Here is an 18,579-nt window from a genome sequence, read left to right as displayed (position 1 = left end):
GAGCCACGGTGTCCCGGCGCCTCCGAGGGGCTCAGCGGGGACCCCGTTTCCCCGATTCTTCTTTGGAAAGTACCCTTTTCAATTAAAAAAGGGGAATAGGAGGTTGGGCTTGGGAGTGGCTAACGAGACTCCTGCGTCGGGGTAGTCGAGCAGGGAAGTTTCAATCGAGGAGCGTCTCCGTAGCCCGGGGTTGAGCTGCGCAGTTGTTGGTGCTCCCTGAGCGGGGTCGTTGGTTGCAGGCGTTCCGTTGCCCGACTAGGGAAGATCGTCAGCGCGGCCGCGTTCCCTAGTTGGGCGATGGGACGTCTGCAACCAACGACCCCGCTCAGGGAGCACCAACAGGTGCAACTTCGCTCAGGTCTCAAGCCCCGGTTGCTCCTGCAAAGCTGCCGCCCGCGGAAACGAGTCGTGCCTGTGAGATGGGCGGCTGTATAAACAGAATAAATAAAATAAATGAAAACGAGTAAATAAACGGCACCCTCCGCCCACGTTCAGCCAGCTTCGAACGCCCCACGCTCCCGGGCTGGCTTCGCCGAGCGGAAAGGTCCTTGGTGACTCCGCGGAAGGGAGTCGGTGCGCTGTAGGAGCGAACCACCGGTATGAATGCACTCGTGCGCCGCACGGCTTTATTTGGCAGGGCTCCCAGGTCTGAGCCACTGCGCAGTACGCGGATCCGCCGGTTCCTGCAGCCCGGAGCCGGTCGCCGAAGCGGAGCCAAGCGCGCCCCAGCCTCCGCCCGGGCCGAACCCGCGGCGCGCGAGCCCCGCCCGAGCCCCGCCCGAGCCCCGCCCTCCAGCCGGCCTGAGAGGAACCCGGAAGCAGCCCGTTCGCGCGCGACGCAGCCGCAGCCACGCAGCGGCAGCGCCGCGGAGCCGTGACGTCACCCAGCCGCGCCGCCCGCCCTCCATTTCCGGTTCCGAGCGACCCTCTCGAGGACGCGCGGAGGAGGTGGCGATGGCGGCGCTCGGCGGGCTCTCCCGGCGAATGGGGGCCGGCGCGGCCCGGGCGGGCTGGAAGCGGGCCCTGTCGGCGGCTGCGGAGTCGGAGAAGCCCCACGGGGCCGGTGCGTTGAGAGAGACGGGCCCGTTGACCGGGTGACCTTGCGGTGGTTCCTCCTCGCCGCACAGGGCCTTTGCAGCCCGGACGCGGTGCGCCTGGCGCCCCAGAGAGGCTTAGTGGCCGAGTGGCACGATCGAGTATCCCCGTTACGCGAATCGGGCAGCTCCTAGGGTTAGGCGCGGTCCTGCGGTCCTTGCGCTGCCTGGGACTCGGGGAATGGGAAGGGGCCTTTTTGTCCCTCGGACCGCGCTGCCCCGGCCTGGCCCACCCTTGCCCTCTGCAGCGTGAGGGGGCCTCCTTTCCTCCTTCGGCTTCCTACAACGGGAGGCTTTGCTCCCGCTCCGGGAGCGGCTCCTGCGGCAGCATGTGTAGTGTACTGAACTTGGCTAGTATTAGCCTTGGTTCGGTTTTGAGGGTGTAGCATGTGGTGCAAGCCGAGCCCATTGAGCTAGTCAAGGGTTGAGTGGATTGTCTGAATCTGGGAAACGGCTTAATGTAAACCGGTTACGTGTGTGGTGTGACTATAGCCATTATGCTGAAAGAAGCCTTCTAGGTGCTCTTCAGTGTATTACATTTACACAGCAATTTAGTGGTTTCCAAAAAACACACATGCTTCATAAAAAGAGGAAGCATTTCACAGTATGCACTCCGGAGTGTTTTGGAGTGGGCTGGCTATAACCAATCTAAATAATAATAATAAAATAGGGAAAATGTAAGGTGCTAAACTACATGGATAGTGGAGTAGTGATTCCAGTTACAGAAGTGTCTTTATTCTGATGGCCAGAAATCGTACTATTTTTTTGAGACTGACCTATTTACAAAGCACTGACACTAACCATAATCCTTTATAACTGGATTTCCTCTCATGGTGTTGGGCTTGCTCTTTTCCCTTTCCTGATATTATTCTGGAACTGATAGTAGAAAGGAGCAGCCGGGGTGGAGAAATGGTTGTCTTGACATTAAGCAGGAAGTTATTGCAGCAGTGAGGCTTCAGTTTGGGACTTCCTGGTCTAGGGATATATTTTTGTTGAATTATGTAAATAGTTACTAGCTGAGTCACACAAAAGACCAAACCACAAAGCAGCCCAATTTTAGCGTAGCATCTTGTGAACTGAGCCACTGTATAATCCAAAAGTAACTCCAAGCTAATGAGCACCTTGCACTTTTTCTTCCTCCTGGTCCATTTTCAGTTCAGTTATAAGCTGTCCTCCTGCAGCAATTTTTCACTGCAGTGTCTGCAGATTAATCTGAAATGCACAGTGATTTGAATGATTTATACAGTGGATTTAAAGACTTTGATGCTCAGATAGTGATTCTGTTGGTCCTGTGTTTTTAATTTATTGCAAAGAATAACACTCCTTGAAGTTCTGCTTGTGTTTGAATTCAATCAATTAGATCGTACATGGAAAATCTTGTCTTTTGTGATCGCTCTTCCTGGAGTTGCTATCTGCCAGCTAAACTGCTACCTGAAGAAAGACGAGCATCATGAAAGGCCACCATTTATTCCTTACAAGCATCTTTACATCCGGACCAAGGTATGGAATTTGTGTCGTTCCTAGACATTGTTCCATGCAGTCTCTTGAAGACTCTTGGGAATAATTTGTAGAGGACTGCAATAAAACTAGGTTTAGACAGATTGGTTCAGATCCCAAAATGACAGCCTGGACATCCATTGTTTCTCATCTGATACTTCCCTTCTTACAACAGTCTCTCACAGATTTGTGTGAGGCTCAAGTGGAATGCTTGCAAAGTGCTTTTGAAGTTGCGTGAGGATCACATTGCCTACCTGTTGGGAATCTGCTTATAGCTGTTTAGTATCCTGAACTCTTGTTCTAGTTCAGAACAAATCTTAAGAATGAGACATCTATATAATTATAAAGTTCGCAATTGTAAACTTTGATGAGAAGTGAGCTTCATTTCAACTCAGAAAAAAGTATTTCAGTTTCTCAGTCAATTTGTTGATTAATTGTACACACAGGCCCTGTGCACATTCATTGGACCAACTGCTGTCTTTCTCTGAGCCAGATTGATGTAAAGGAGGCTATAAAATGTTCAGTTCATTTCAGTGGATGCCAAGTCTGAAAAAAATCATTGTATTATTATTCAATGAACCCATGGTTCTGCACATTCGGTTGCACAACATCTTCAAAGATTGATTTTTGAGAGAATATTTTTTAAAATTGCCTACCATATTTTTTTAGTACAGAAAACATAAGGCTCCTTTGAGTCAAGCTTGACTCCTGGTGACATCACAAAAATATCCCTGCAGTTTTCTTGGCTGCACTATGGAAGTTGTTTGCCTTTCCTTCTGAGATTTTTTTCTCTTTTTTGACTTCTCAGTCAAAAGTCTACAGCCCTGGGGATTTTGTAGTGGTCTCCCATCTCTGTACTAATTACATCTGACCAGGTTTAGCTTTTTTGAGATCAGTTAACATTGGCTAGCTGCTGCCACCTTGCTGGTCAAAAAGCCATGATAAGAGATCTTAATTGATGTAATTTGGGAAGCTAAAACGACCATCTCTCTTCTCTTTGCAGCCATTCCCTTGGGGTGACGGAAACCATACTCTTTTCCATAACCCACATGTCAATGCCCTCCCAACGGGCTATGAAGATGACCATTAAGCAAGTGGATCACAGCCACAGTACGGACCAGTAAAGGTAGCAGGACCAGAATTAAAGCTGGGACCCATAATGTACATGTTCTGTGTTGTTTATTCTGACTTCTTGAAGTTCTTCCTCTAGGAGTCACCTGAAATAAATAAAAGTATTCTATCCAAACTTTTTATTGAATTTTTTAAACTCTTTAGATCAGTGTTTCTCAATCTTGGCCACTTTAAGACGTGTGGACTTCAACTCCTAGAATTCCCCAGCTGCTGGGAGTTGAAGTCCACACATCTTAAAGTGGCTGTGGTTGAGAAATACTGCTTTAGATCAGTACTCTTTTATTTTAGTATCTCTGGGGAGGCACATCTTTGAGCCTTGTAGAGGAAAAATTAAGCAGCACTGTCCGTGCAGGAAAGCAGCAGTGCTCAAATTGCTAAGGTTTTTCTAAGTAGGGAGGGAAAATGGGGTAGAAACTGGTATTGGACAAGACTGTTTGGCATTAGAGCAAATTATTTTCTGAAGAAGTAAGTTTCCAGTATGGAAGTTGAAAAGGAAATGAGTAACCAGTCATTTTGGTAAAAGCAGACATTCTCATCTGGCAATGGTAATTTAATTTTTTCAGCAGTATTTAGCGCTGAATCATGTGGTGCAGCTACTAAAAGGAGTACGTTCAGAGGAGAGCTGCCAAGCCTTACGAACAGTTGAAGGACCTAGGTGTGTTTATGCTAAAAAAGAGAAGACGGGAAATACGATAGGAGTTTTCAAATATGTAAAGTGTTGTCATATAAAGGAGGGAGCAGACGTGTACTTTGTTACCTGAGGGCAGAACTGGAATCATTAGGTTGAAATTAGATTCTAAGACGACTTGGTTAGATACCAGGAGGAATTTCCTGGTCAGAGCTGTCAACCAGTCTACTTTTAAAGTTCCCCTTCACCAGAAATCTTCAAACAGAGGCTGGAGAACCCTCTGCCCAAAATTCTTTGGCAGATCCTGCACCATGACGCCTGAAGTCCCTTTCAAATCTGTGATCCAGTACTGCTTAAAAAAAACACCATTTACAATGTGATGAATTGCTATTGTATGCAATTGCATCTTACACAGATCTTTATTTTTGTGGTGGGATATGTTATGTCTCTGTGACCAAAGGGGAGTGGGGTACAGTATTAGTATGTGGCTGTGCTGTAGGCCTCTGCGAGGATTCTTTCTGCAGCAGAGCTGCATCTGTTGCTGGGCTGTGGGTAAACCTACGAGTGCAGGCTCACATGCCTGCTGGCGGACAGCAGCATTCATTCTCTGAGGTTGAGGCTGTGGGGCAGGAAACGGGTTGGGCTTCTCAAGCCGTAGGAGGACTAGCAGGAGACATCTGCAATCTCTGTGTCTACGCACATAGAACCCTGTTGCAGCAGTTGGCCTGGGGGATCAAAACTTAACTTTCCCTGGGGAGGGAGATATTAGGAAAGAGAATGGGGGTGGAGGAGGTTCTAGCTCCAGACCGTCACATCGGAGGAAGTATGGCCTTTGTTCATTCTGGATCCTGCAGCTCTAATCAGATATTCCCGCTGGTACTTTTGGAGCACTTCCGCTCTGTTCAAGCCAAAGTTGTACAATCGGTCCAGGGGTGGAGTCGCAGTATCAAGTTGCCATGATTTCTCCTTGGATAAATAGATATCGTGATGATGTAGAAACCGGTTTTCCGTCAAGCTGTTTAAAACATAACCCCCTGCATAAAGCTAAGTCGCAAGTCAATTCTACTTTTGTATTTTATTCTAATTTAATTTCCATTATTGCACATACCAAAACACACATTCAACTGCTTAATCACATTGTAAGGCACCTTCTCCTGCCAGATTATTTCCACATCTCCAATGACCATCTCCAAAGATTTTTCTCTTTTTCCATTATACACAGGCAAGTAAGTTCCACATTGCCTTGGCACATTTGAAGCGATGCTGCTGCTTTTCCTGGTGAACCAGGGAGAGTAAAGCATTGCAAAAGGGCGTTTTGCCAGGGTGGGTCCAGGGGAAGGATCCATCCAGTGCTTTCCCACTCAGGGCTCCTCTCTCAAAACCCATTTTCTAAAACTAAAGATAAAGTTACAGAGCTTGCTATGGTGAGCCTGAAGCTGCTCCATTGTGCTGATTCTAGACCTGCCAACAAAAGCATTTCTTCAAGGCAGTGACGCTTGCAGGAAAGGAGCCTGCGCAAATTCAGCGCTTCCTGCTACATTGCAGTCTGGAGTTTTTGCCATCTTTCTGCCTCGGTGGCGGCATTAACAGGCAGCAGCAGCAGCAGCGTTCCTGAAAGCAGGGCTTGCTTTTTCTGCTGCAAGGATTGACCAAGATCAGGCTGTATCCAGCTTTCTTAGAGGCATTAGGAAAGATGAGGCACTTTAAACCAGCTGCCTCAGTTTGGCTAAGGTAAAAATGCCTTCAGTATTCATAAGGATTTATTAATGCTTATGCCAAATATCTAATTATTTCCTTTCTAGATTTTCTTTCATGGTGTTAGGAGGCAGCTGATTAAAAAGGAACTCATTTAAATAATGGATCTTTTAGGTAAGAAAAGTAAATGACTGTTCTTTGCAACTGAAAATGCAAACTTTTTAAATTTTCTAGCTTTATTAAGAAGCACAAAGTTGCTGTGTGAGCTAGGACAGTTTTGCAAACCTTCTAGGGGGGAGGGGAGGTGTCCTTGCCATTCTTCAAAACCAAATCTAGTAGTAGAAACACAGGAATTGTCCCTGCGGCCAGGGCGCCAGTTCGGGACGCAACAGCTGGGATGCGCGCACGGCTTCGCCAGGAGGCCGCCCTACCGGCTTTGTTCTCTACCTGTGGGACGAGGCCTCCATGGTCAAGGGCGCCGGGAGGGGGCATCCCTCCTCCTCCCGGGCCTGCCCGCCACTTCATTTCTGCTGCTCTCTGGGACGGGAAGCGGGGAGGAGCCCGCGCTGCAAAGGGTTAAAGCCCGGCCAGCGGCAGACCATGGGGACCAGCCAGCGGCTTGGTGGGCGAAGCGAGGAGCGCGGGCTGAAGGGCTCCGGCGGGGAGAAGGGACGGCCAGGCCCTGCCATCTCCCCCGCTCCTTCCCGCCCAAGGGCTCCCCCTCCAAGCCAACCCAACCTGGGCCTGCCCCAGCCGGGCCTGCACTGCACAGTCCGCGGCAGGCATCTGGCCCGAGGCCAGGCGCCGCACCGGCGAGCAGGGGCTGCCTGGAGGGCGCCTGGGGTGAAAGGCCTGGCGGTGGGCAGGCAGCCTCCCAGGCGAGCCGCCACGAAAGGCAAACGGGCGAGCTGCCCGGTACGCCAGAAGCCAGCCACAGGCCCGCCGCTCTGCCCTGCAATGTGCTCCGGGCCGCCTTGAGATGGAGAACGCCCCCCACCCGCGAACTCCCAGCTTAGTCGCTGCTCTTGCTCGGAAATCAAGAGTTGGGAGGTTCTGCGCATCAGATGATGCGGGCACCTCCACCACCTGAGGCCAGATGAGCTCCCTGCCAGCTGGAGATGCCCCGCTTGTGTCCTTGGGAGGGCAGAGCCCCTGAAGTCCCACAGGGTCACCACCCAGGAGTTTCCACCCGCCAGAGGCCGCAAGGCACATGGAGAGGGCACCGCTGCTTCCTTCATTTCCCTTTTCCTGCATGTGCCAATCCAGGGAGGAGGAAGAGAGAGGCTGCCAAGGGTCTTTTGCCCGCTCCTGCTAAAGCTTTGGAATGTGGACACGGGTACAAAGGGCAGCAGCCTGAGAAGGTGGCCCATTTGGCAGCCTTGGGAAGACCAGTCAGCTGCCCTTCCCTGCAAATCCCGCTCCCTCTCTCCTCTGAATTAGTCCCCAAGTCCCTAACCTGGCACTGGCCCCCTCAAGTGCCACGGCAGGCAAGCTGGAAGTGAGCTGGCTCAAGGCCAGTCTGAGGACTGAGGGCACACCGAGTGGTGATAAGCGACCGTTGGCTGGATTCACACATCGCCCTAAGCCCCAGCCTACGCTTTATGAATCACAGTGGCCGACCTCACAGGCCACCCCAATCTGAAGCCCACAAACCACCTAACAGAGTTGCCTGCTGCGGGAACCCCACCAGAGGGTGGTCTGAAGGACGCCCGCCTGGCGCTCCCTCACTAGCCAAGCCCCTCAAGGGCAGTGCAGCGAGCCTCTGCCCAGGAGGCATCGCGTCTGCCCGGACGTAGATCAAAGGGTGACATTCTGGGGCTGCCAAGGTGGAATCGCGAGGAAGCCTCTTTGTGGCACCTTCAGAGGGCCAAGTGGCATCCGCGTGACCTCAGACAGACATACAGGAGGGGTCCTCCTTTTGTTAGGAGGGCAAGAATTCCTCAAGAGGCAGTTGATCCAGGAGTTCAAAGCATTTCTACTTGCTCCCCACCCAAGTGTTAAAACTGCAGGCCTCAGAGAAACACGTTGGAGTTGCAAGCTGCAAATTGTCTGCCAGCACAGTAGCCCCCGTAAGTGCCACCTAACCTTGAGCCACCTCCCTTGGCCAACAGAGGGAAGATCATAGCCCTGAGGAATTACAGTCATGTGAAAAAGTAAATACACCCCATGTACAGTTTTTTCTTTTTTAACTTAAATGGACATATCTGTATTTTATCTTCATTCAAACAGTATATAAAGGTGATGTAATTGAACAAAAAAACTGTGCAAATTGGACTCTGCAATTATTTAGTCCACAAAAATTAAGACATGCCATTTCCTTCTACAGAAAATGTGCCCCCTCGGCTCTAATACCTGGCATTGCCCCCTTTGGCAGAAACAACCTGAAGTAGGTTTTACTTGTCACTACCTACCAGTCTCTCACATTGACTGGGATTTTTCCCACTCCTCCACGCAGAATACTTTTAGCTGTGTAATGCTTGAGGGTTTTTTTGCACGCACAGCCTGTTTCTAATCACCCACAGCATCTCGATGGGATTTAGATCCAGGCTTTGACTCGGCCAATTCAGAACCCTCCATTTTTTCTTTAAACCATTCCCTGGTGGATCTACTGGAATGTTTACGGTCACTGTCATGTTGCAAAGCCCACTTTCAGCTGAACTTCAATCTTCTGACAGATGCTCTCATGTAAGTTCCTGTGAAATTTTAACTTTGTGAGCCACTCAGAGCCATGTATGTGAGATGGGCAGCTATATAAATTGAATAAATAAATAAATGCTGTCTTTGGTTTTTGCCTTGTCTTCTAGTACTGTGGCCAAATAACCTTATCTTTGCCTTGACTGTCCAGAGGACACTGTTCCAGAAGTTTTGGTCTTTGCCTAGTGTCCTGTTTCAAGGCTGAGCAGACAAAGTAACCTAAATCAGAGTCTCTGAAGATAAGGCTTGCCTGAGTAGTCTCTCTTTCCACAGGACAGGCAAGAGTAGTCAAGATTCAGTCCAGAGGTCAGAGAGCCAAGCCAGGCTCTTTAGCCAGTCCAAGAGGAGTTTCAGGTTTCTTACACGAGCAGAAGACAGACACAGGAATGACACACCAGAACAGGCAATCCGACAGTTGTTTCCAACAAGGAAACATGGTTCAGAGCTGCCTCTTCAACCAGGCTGCAGCCAGCGCTCTTCTCTTAGAACAGGCCTACCCGTTCGACAGGGAGCCTCACCGAGAGTCTGTGCTCTGCTGTCCGCTCTGCTTGCCAAGCCTGAGTGCCGGGGGCCATGCTTCGTGGTCTGACTGCTCCAGCTGTTCTGATGCTTTTGATCAGCGTCAGATGATTCCTGTTTTGGTGTCTCCTGAGGTTCACATTCCACTGGTTCAGCTGGAGCAGCTTCTTCAGACTCAGCGTTGCCCGAGTCCTGGGCCGTGACACCGAGGTGTTCATGAGCAGACTTCAGTCTTGTCCTGAGTATCTTTCTGGAGAGCAAAGGTTTCCTCCTGGCACACCTCCCATGTAGATCAAATTTGTGCAGCTTCTTTCTAATGGTAGGCTCATGCACTCTTGACATCAGAAGTGGCAAGAGCTACTTAGAGATCGCGTAACGGAATTCTGGGGTCCTGAGGGACTTTTTTCAGCATCGTGCATTCTGCTCTTGGGCTGAACCTGGTGGGACGGCCTGGCCTGGGCAGCTAGTAGTTTTATTTTGGTCATTGACCAGCAAAGGCCTGGCCTGGGCGAGTTGGCCATTGCTTGAAATCTTCTCCATTTGTAGATGATCTTCCAGACATTGGACTGATTGATGTCCAATTGCTTGGCGATCCTTTTCAATCCCTCCCCAGACTCATCGGCATCTATAACCTTCTTTCGGAAGGCCTCAGAGAGCTCTTTCAGTCTAGGCATGGCGATGCCACACACTTCAGCAACAAAGAGCAAATCAAACTAAATGTCTGAGGCTTCAATAAGAAAAGTTCCTCCCAGGTCCTCTCTAACAACTTTCTAATCATTTGCAGCTGATCAAGTGCACCCAATTCTAATTTTAGGTGTTTGAGGTAGTGATAAATGAAGGGGTGTACTTACTTTTCCCACATGTGAAATTTGCATTTATGTTTATTTAAATTACACAACCACAAAGTTTAAATGATGCATATTTGTTACATTGTATCCCCTTTATCTAGCAATATTTTTGAAATGAAGATCAAGTACCTGTATGTTGAAGAAGTCAAAAATTTCAGTGGGCTGCACTTACTTTGTCACATGACTGTACATCTACACAGGCAATCATGATAAAACCTTTTTCCAGTTAACAGTGGAAATGAAGCAGTAGCTACTGGATTGATGAGACAGATGTTGCAAGGAGGAGGAACCCTGTATCTCCCCACCCACATAAACAGGTTATTAGTGAGAGTTCCTTGTTTGGCAGCCAGTTCATTTTAGTTTGGCTGTTTTATAGTCTTCCAGAGGCAGGTCGCAGGTGCCATCAGGTTTACGAAGAGTTTTCAGACTTTTCCTTGCTGGAGCCCATGAATTCCAGCCCTTCAATGGGTATGTCCTTCTCCTTAATAGCTTTCTGAGAGGGAAACAAATGAAGGATATTTTAAGATGCTAAGGGGGCTGAAAGAACATATGGCAAGTTATAGCAAGCACTAGAAGTCCAGAACAACCTTGAGATAAATTTTAGACAACTGTAGAAAAGCAGCAATTTTTTTTTTCAGTTTGCAGGCAAAACTCCCTAGTTTCTCCTTTCTCACAAGGCATTTGGCAATCCTTTAGTAATCATTCTGGATACTGGGTTTGCATGGCACAATGATCCTTCAACTGCTAATCACATTTCAGCCTAGCATGTTGTTCAACCTAGCCTTGTGGTACTCAAATATGTCCAGCTGAGTAAATTATAGTCCAGGCAGCTGCAAGTTAAGGAAGCCTGCCATGCAAACACCAGCTGACAGGGCAGCATCTCTTTGTCTGGTTCCCCCCAAAGCCAAGAGGGTCCAGGCAGTACTTGGATGGGAGACCACTGGGGCTGTAGGCTAAAGTGGCAAGGTACAGTCAGGACCAGAAATATTGGAACAAGGATAACTGTTTTGGCATTTGGCCTCCGTACACCACCACACTGAAGTTGAAAGGAAACACACCCAGATGGGAGCGAAGTCAGAACTTTCAGCTGTAATTCAAGGGGTTTGACAAAAGTGGGGTGCTAACCATTCAGGAAGTACAGCCAGGGGCATACACACACACCCATCGTTGGTGGCTCCTAAGTAATGGAACCAACCAACATCATTACAAACATAAGGACCGCCTTTAATACCTGGATGACAATCCTTTGCAGTCAATGACTGCCTGAAGTCTGGAACCCATGGACATGACCAGATGCTGAGTTTCCTCCCTCGAGATGCTTTGCCCGGCCTTTACTGCAGCTGCCTTCAGCTGCTGCTTGTTTGTGGGTCTTTCCGCCTTCAGTCTTGTCTTCAGTAAGTGAAAAGCAGGCTCTGTTGGGTTGAGAGCAGGTGACTGACTTGGCCATTGAAGAACATCCCACTTCTTTGCCTTGAGAAACTCTTGGGTAGCTTTTGCTGTATGTTTTGGGCCCATCTGCCCTATGAAGCTTGGCAGCATTTGGCTGAATCTGTTTGGCTGAACCTGAGCAGAAAGTATAGCCCTAGACACTTCAGAATTCATCCTGCTGCTTTTATCAGCAGTCAGGTCATCAATAAACACCAGTGACCCGGTTCCATTGGCAGCCATAGATGCCCATGCCATATCACTGCCTCCACCATGTTTGACATATGATCTGGTATGCTTTGGATCATGAGCTGTTCCTTTCCTTCTCCATGCTTTTCTCTTCCCATCATTCTGGTGCAAGTGAATCTTGGTTTCATCAGTTCAAAGTATCTTATTCCAGAACTGGGCAGGCTGTTTTAAGTGTTTGCTGGCAAAGTCTAATCTGGCCTTTCTGTTCTTGAGCGTTACCAGTGGTTTGCAGCTTGTTGTGTATTTACATTCATAAAGCCGTCTCTTGACTGTAGATGTTGACAGTGACATGCCTACCTCAAGAGTGTTTTTGACCTGGCTAGATGTTGTGAAAGGGTTCCTCTTCACCAAGAGCAGAATTCTGCGGTTATCCACTTTAGCTGTCTTCCGTGGTCTTCCAGGACTTTTGCTGTTGCTGAGCCAGTTAATTCCTTCTTTTTCAGGACGTTCCAAACTGTTGTATTGGCCACTCCCAGTGTTTCTGCTGTCTCTCTGATGGGTTTGTTTTTGCAGCCTAATGACGGCCTCCTTCACTTGCATGGACACCTCTTTGGACCTCATGTTGAGAATTCCAGTGAACAGCTACCAAATGCAAATGTAACACTCAGAACAACCTCCAGGCCTTTTATCTGCTTGATTGGTCAAGGGGTACCCAGGAAACAGACCACACCTGGCCACGCAGCTGCTTGTCAGCCATTTGTTCCATTACTTATGAGCCACCAACAAGGGGGGCTGGGGTGTTGTATGCCCCTGGCTGTACTTCCTGAATTGCTAGTGCCCCACTTTTGCCGAACCCCTTGAATTACAGCTGAAAGTCCTGACTTCGCTCCCATCTGGGTGTGTTTCCTTTCAACTTCAGTGTGGTGGTGTAGAGGCCAAATACCAAAACAGTTATTCTTGTTCCAGTATTTCTGGTCCTGACCGTAGAAAATAATGCCCAGCGACGGCGGGAAATCACTTCTAGGAGGCAGCCCGGAACACGCGCAGCGGGAGCTCCAGCCGGATTCAGGGGAGGGTCTCGCTACAAACGCCGCTCCCACCCAGCGCGAGCTCAGCGGAAAGAAAGCGCTTAAACCGCGGCGCCCTAAATGCGAAGCACCGATATCGCGTGCTCGTCGTCCTCCTTCGCGCGGGGGAGCCCTCGAGCCGCCCAGGGGCCTCAGGGGGCGGAGGCTGCCCGGCCAAGCACCCGCGCCGCCAGACCGCGGCTCCCGCCAGCGAGGCCCGCCCGGGGCTCGAGCCGGTTGGCGCGGGGGCTCCTGACCTGGACGCAGAGCTGGTAGCGCTTGAAGAGCTGCACGCAGGGGTCGCCCCCGGCGCTGGACTCCCCCTTCAGGAACTTCTCGGCGAACCAGCGGTTGAAGCACTGGTCGTAGTCCCGCTTCAGCTCCGTGCAGGCCTCGCCGACGCTGTTCATGGCGGACCGACCCAGCGCCCCGGAGGCAGACGAGCGTCACTTCCGCGTCGGCGCCGGAAGAGGAAGCCGCGCGTCACCTGCTCAGGGCGGCATGTGGGTCTGGCGGGGCCCGGGCGCCTTGCGCGCCGCGCTCGGCTACGGGGGCGCCTCTTCTGCGGAGGCGGCCGGTGCCGGCCGGGTGAGTGGGGCGTCCGGGCCCCCCTCTCTGCCAAGATAGCGGGGAGGAGGCAGTTAGGCTAGTCTCTGAGCGCACGCAGAGCGCTCCGCCAGGCCCTTGATCGCGAGCCCTCCCTTGTATCAACGGGCGATGCTGCCCCCCCCTCCAGGCTCTGCTGCTTCGGAGATGCAGCATGAGCTGCGAGGTCACTTCCGGAGAGCCGCGAGCATTTCTCGACGCTACAAAAGCAGCCCTGCCTTCCGCTGCATTGTTTAACCTGGCGGGAAGGATGGGCTCCTCCGCTCTCCTCATGGGCTTCAGCGGCGGAATTAAAAAAAAAGTCATTGAGTTACCAAATCTGTACCTAAAGGCAAAAAAGAAAAACGTGAACCCTAGAAAGCTTCCCAATGGCAATTTCCATTTTTTAAAAGAGTTCTCTCTTCCATTTCTCACAGTGTATTCCAAGTTGCCACACAGTATTGTTTGTTGGGAATTTCTTTGCGAGATTTAAATGTACTATTTGAAAAAAAAATTGTTTCAGCAGACAAAAATTACTTTGGAGTTGCTGGATCATCTTGAGCGACTGGCCCTTGTTGATTTTCGCAACTGGGAGGGTGTCCGGCGCTTGGAGAAAGCGGTTGAATTTGCTGAACAACTTCACACAGTGAACACTGATGGAGTGGAGCCCATGGAATCCGTGCTGGAGGACAGGTAACTATCAGGAGTCCTGGTCAGCTCTGGAGCTTACTTTCTGACTTTCCAATCCCAGGAAAGCCAAGCAAATGTGGTATTCTCAGAAGCCGTTTAGTTCTGAGGAAGGGTACGTCATCACCCCCCCAGATCCTGCTGAGAGCTTTTGCAGGCAGAAGGCTGGCAAAGGAACAATGCTGGTACCACTGGATCATTCCCCATTCTGATGAGCAGATAAAAGGTGGAGCCACTTGCACCCACTGCTCCTTCTAGCCTTAGCAGCCCCTGTAATATCACCGGGCCTTCAGATAGAAAACATTGTGGAGAGCTGCCGTGTTTCTAAGCTTCCTACCAGGGTGATGATGATGATGATGATGGATTTGTGCTCCTCAGGCAGCTCTACCTCAGGGAAGATAGTATCTCCGAAGGGAACTGTGCAGAGGAACTACTGAAGAAAGCTGCAAAGACTGTTGAAGGATATTTTATAGCTCCACCAGGTAACGCTAAAAAAAATATTTATTTTCTATCCTGCCTTTATTGGGTGAAAGGTGGAAGGTCCCCTGTGCAAGCAGCGAGTCACGTCTGACCCTTTGGCGGGATGCCGCTTTCGCAACGTTTTCTTGGCAGACTGTAGAGCGGGGTGGTTTGCCACTGCCTTCCCCGGTCGTCTCCTTCCCCAGCAAGCCGGGTGCTCATTCTACCGACCTTGGAAGGATTGAAGGCTGAGTTGACCTGAGTCGGCTACCTGAGAATCCGGCTTCCGCTGGGATCGAACTTGGGTCGGGGGAGAGTTTCAGTTGCGATACTGCCGTCTACCCCTCTGCGCCACACGAGGCTCCCTCCCTTTGTTATTTTTATAAATAACTCAAGGCGGCAAACATACCCAATACTCCTTCCTCCTCCTATTTTCCCCACAACAACCCTGTGAGGTGAGTTGGGCTGAGAGTGACTGGCCCAAGGTCAACTTTTTGTAGGGTACTTGCAGGGAAATTTATGCTGTAGAATTTTAAAAACTTTTTTTCCCAACGTGAATGGAAGGAAAGTAACTTACTGAGAACTTTTCAACTAATTTCCTTATATCGGAAGCAATAATGGTGGGTCCGTTGTATCTCTAAGAAATACCACCCTGGATTTTGGAACCTGTCTAAATGATTGAATTCAGTATTATATGTGCTTAATTTCAGCTATTCTGCAGAGTATAATTTGGTCAACACTGTGTGTGAAGGAACACACAGAACTGTGCCATGAACATCCTTGAAAGCTGATAGTATTTTCCATTTATAATTTATAAGGTGTTGCCTTATAAAAAGTTCATTTTTGCTGTTAGGGCGGCAATTGAAAGGTGAAGTTCTTTGGAAACAGACATCCTCTTTCCTTTGTTCATCAAGTAATATAAACATTTGATTTAGCTTTATAGCACTTTTTCTTCTTCCTAGCGTTATTCCCGCGCTATGGCAGGGTCCGCTTGTCGGCATATCCGTCTCCATTTGACTCGATCCAAGGCATCTTCAGGGGTGGCGTTCGTGCATTCCATGTCCTCCTTAATGCAGTCCACCCACCGTTTCTTGGGTCTACCACGGGGTCGCCAGCCACCAGGGTCCAGACGCATGGCTGTTCTCGCCACCGAGAATTTAGCTTTATAGCAGTTAGTTGAATTATATATTGGGTAGTATAACAGTCAGCTTTTATGTCTAATAGAAATTGCCAAAACTGTCAAAGTATTTTATTCCTGCCAAATTTTGTTTGCACTAGGTAACATCCCTCTGCCAAAAGTTGAAGAGAGAAATACTTTTCTTCACAGGGAAGACTCTTGATAGAAGATCCTACTTGATATGCCATCACTGACAGCTTTTAGATCTGAAACCCAGGATGTGCAGTGGCATCTTGAATGAATTTTTACATCAAGTACCTTATACAACCAGGGGGAGGGGGGAACAGGCACTGAAATGACTGGTGTTGCTTAGCTGAGGAGAAAAAAGACTAATTATAGAGTTGTATGGGTCAGGAAAGAGTATTATTGACACAAAACTTAACACATGGTTGTGGGAACATATTTAGAATCTGTTTTAAACCCCATACAAGAAATAATCCAGATATTAAAATTTTGCATGAGTTTAGATGTAACTAATTCTGTGGTGCAGTTAAGGTGTTTTAATCACTAAACTCGTGTCACCAAATCCCCACAAAGAAAAGCAGCACATATTTAATTATGAAGGGACTGTGATCAAAAGTCATGAAATGGGGAAGTCCCTATGCTCTAACCTCTAAAAGATTTGGGAAACTGAGTATACAGGCATCACTGGCCTAACTGCAACAATTCCCCCATAAACCGCATCTCTGTGGGCAAACAATATATGCCCAGCACTGCTCAGTCAGCCTCCAGGAGGAACATGAAAGGTATCCCAAACTGTTATACCTGAGAGCTCAAGTATAGAAGGCTCAGGGGGTTGGGGGTGGGCGGCAGTTTTGCACTGGTTCACCTCCTTCCTCTGGAGTCCGTCCCAGTCGGTGTTGATCTGGCCCCCCGCAGCCCCTCCTTTGTGGGGTGCCGCAGGGTTCGGCACTCTCCCCACTCCTTTTTAACATCTACGTGAAACCACTGGGAGAGATCATCCATCACCATATCATCAATATGCAGATGATATCCGACTATACATTTCCATCCCGGGTGATTTAAGTGATGCTGTGCCTACGCTGTCTACTGGGTCCAATTCAAGCTGTTGTTTATCACCTTTAAAGCCCTACATGGCATGGGGCCAGGTTACCTGAGGGACCGCCTCTTCCCTGTTACATTGACCTGCCCCACCTGGTCAGGCAGAGAGGGCATGCTGCGGACCCCGTCTGTAAGAGAATTTCATCTGGTGGCGTCCAGAAGGCGGGCCTTCTCTGCCGTTGCCCCGCCCCGTGGAACACGCTGCCCCCCGAGTTGAGATGAGCCCCCACTCTCCCGGCCCTCCAGAAAGGGGTGAGGACCTGGCTCTGCCATCTCATGTGGGGTGTGAGGAGGTACAACCCTGGGGATGGCTAGCACCATGAAGATGCTTCCAGAAATTAAGGACTTTTTATCATCTACGCCTGGGACTATATTATTTAAGAATGGTTTTATTGTATTTTTAAGAAATATTTCTTCTTGTTTTTATTGTGAACCATCCAGAGTCACTCTGTGAGTGAGATGGGTGGTGACTAAATTTGAAATATAAAGAGAGAGAGAGAGATAAATACAGGTCTAAATGAGCTACAGGCTCCTAGTCTATAAGGTGGCAGACATTAGCACATGCCAAGATCTAGCTGATTAAATCTTATTCATAGATCCTCAATTTGAGCTTGGTATTCAGGGCTTTAGAAATATCACAAAAATGTGAAGTTAATAAATGACATGCTTCTGTCTTTGAACAAATATCCCAGCACAAAAGGGAGACCATGTATATTACTATCAGTGCAGAACATTCTGCAAAAAGGAACTCAGAAATTTGGTGCTTCAGAAGCACCAGCGCATAATCACAGAAGAGAGCTATTCGCTTTATGTATACCAATTACTATGTTACCTTGTTATTCAGTCATGACACAAAATATTTTCCAGGAAAACTGAATAAAATGTAGTACAATTGCTTTTACGCTTTGAAATTTTTTAATTTAATTAGAAGACAATGTGTGGTACTGTTTATTAGGATATATTGTGGCATTTAGATTTAATTTAATTAACTGTGATGAACAATTTTCACAGTCCTTAGAGCAGTCTTCAAGAGGGAATTGCTGCAGATACGTTGCTGAGATTAATTTAACCCTTTTTTTGGATGAGGGAAGATGTTTAGGCTACCCTCTCTAAGACATACAAATAATATGTGTAAACCATGACCCCACATTTAATCATGCATTGTTCTACCAGAGTTTATTGCAGTGATGCATAGTCTTTTGTGGCCAGTAGCGGCATTTTATGGTTGTTATTATGGCACCTAAAGGCCCCAAAAGGGAGAGTTTTGTTTTTTGGTGCTTTAGGGAGAGCAGATAGAAGCATTTCTTGCAGAGAAAAGTGTCCAATTCAGGGGAGAATTTTATTTTAAAAGAATGAAACTGATGTCTTAAACCACTGTATGTCTTAAATCTCACCACAATAAAATGCACCTGATGCTATTCTGCAGGCTACAAAATGAGTGCAAATGAACCACACTCAGGGTACCTAATCACTAAGCCACAAGCAAGCCATGTTTTTTACTCAGCACATTTTGAACCCCAGCCACTATTTAGTGGCACCTGCTTCAGGTGTGTACGCTCTGAACTGCTTCAGTTGCACAGATGCTTTCCCTTCCACCGACAATTTACTCCCACACTATATAATGTACATAAGAACATGGTATGCGGGAGCTTTCCAAAAACAAGATGTGCTGTGGGCGCTTAATGAATCCAGAAAGAAATATTGAATAGCAGATTAATATATGGAAGCAAAGCATGGAGACTTTCTGACAAATATGCTACATTTGATTTTGCAGTGGACATGTTGCTCTGTGTTTTTCTAGCCAAATGTTGCTGCATAATGA

The 18,579-nt window shown here is 48.5% G+C and overlaps 3 protein-coding genes across 3 annotated transcripts; 2 read left to right on the top strand and 1 right to left on the bottom strand.

Annotated features, from left to right (window-relative positions):
• The first annotated feature begins 914 nt into the window (after window positions 1-914).
• On the top strand, window positions 915-3,842 carry LOC134505742 (cytochrome c oxidase subunit 6A2, mitochondrial). The gene is made up of 3 exons (XM_063315607.1): window positions 915-1,063; window positions 2,455-2,594; window positions 3,595-3,842. Exons 1-3 carry the CDS (start codon window positions 955-957, stop codon window positions 3,679-3,681), a joined length of 336 nt encoding a protein of 111 aa, XP_063171677.1. The 5' UTR covers window positions 915-954; the 3' UTR covers window positions 3,682-3,842.
• Window positions 3,843-10,179: 6,337 nt separating this feature from the next.
• TRIAP1 (TP53 regulated inhibitor of apoptosis 1) lies at window positions 10,180-13,197 on the bottom strand. The gene is made up of 2 exons (XM_063315634.1): window positions 13,045-13,197; window positions 10,180-10,599 (listed from the first exon to the last, which is right to left on the bottom strand). The coding sequence occupies exons 1-2, from the start codon at window positions 13,195-13,197 to the stop codon at window positions 10,516-10,518; spliced, it is 237 nt and encodes a 78-aa protein (XP_063171704.1). The 3' UTR covers window positions 10,180-10,515.
• GATC (glutamyl-tRNA amidotransferase subunit C) lies at window positions 13,196-17,658 on the top strand. The gene is made up of 4 exons (XM_063315632.1): window positions 13,196-13,375; window positions 13,896-14,065; window positions 14,438-14,541; window positions 15,797-17,658. The coding sequence occupies exons 1-4, from the start codon at window positions 13,196-13,198 to the stop codon at window positions 15,856-15,858; spliced, it is 516 nt and encodes a 171-aa protein (XP_063171702.1). The 3' UTR covers window positions 15,859-17,658.
• Window positions 17,659-18,579: the final 921 nt, after the last annotated feature.

This window comes from Candoia aspera, chromosome 15 (genome assembly GCF_035149785.1).
Source record: "Candoia aspera isolate rCanAsp1 chromosome 15, rCanAsp1.hap2, whole genome shotgun sequence".
In the NCBI taxonomy this organism is placed as follows: Eukaryota; Metazoa; Chordata; class Lepidosauria; order Squamata; family Boidae; genus Candoia; species Candoia aspera.
This window is presented reverse-complemented; position numbering and strand designations above follow the sequence as displayed.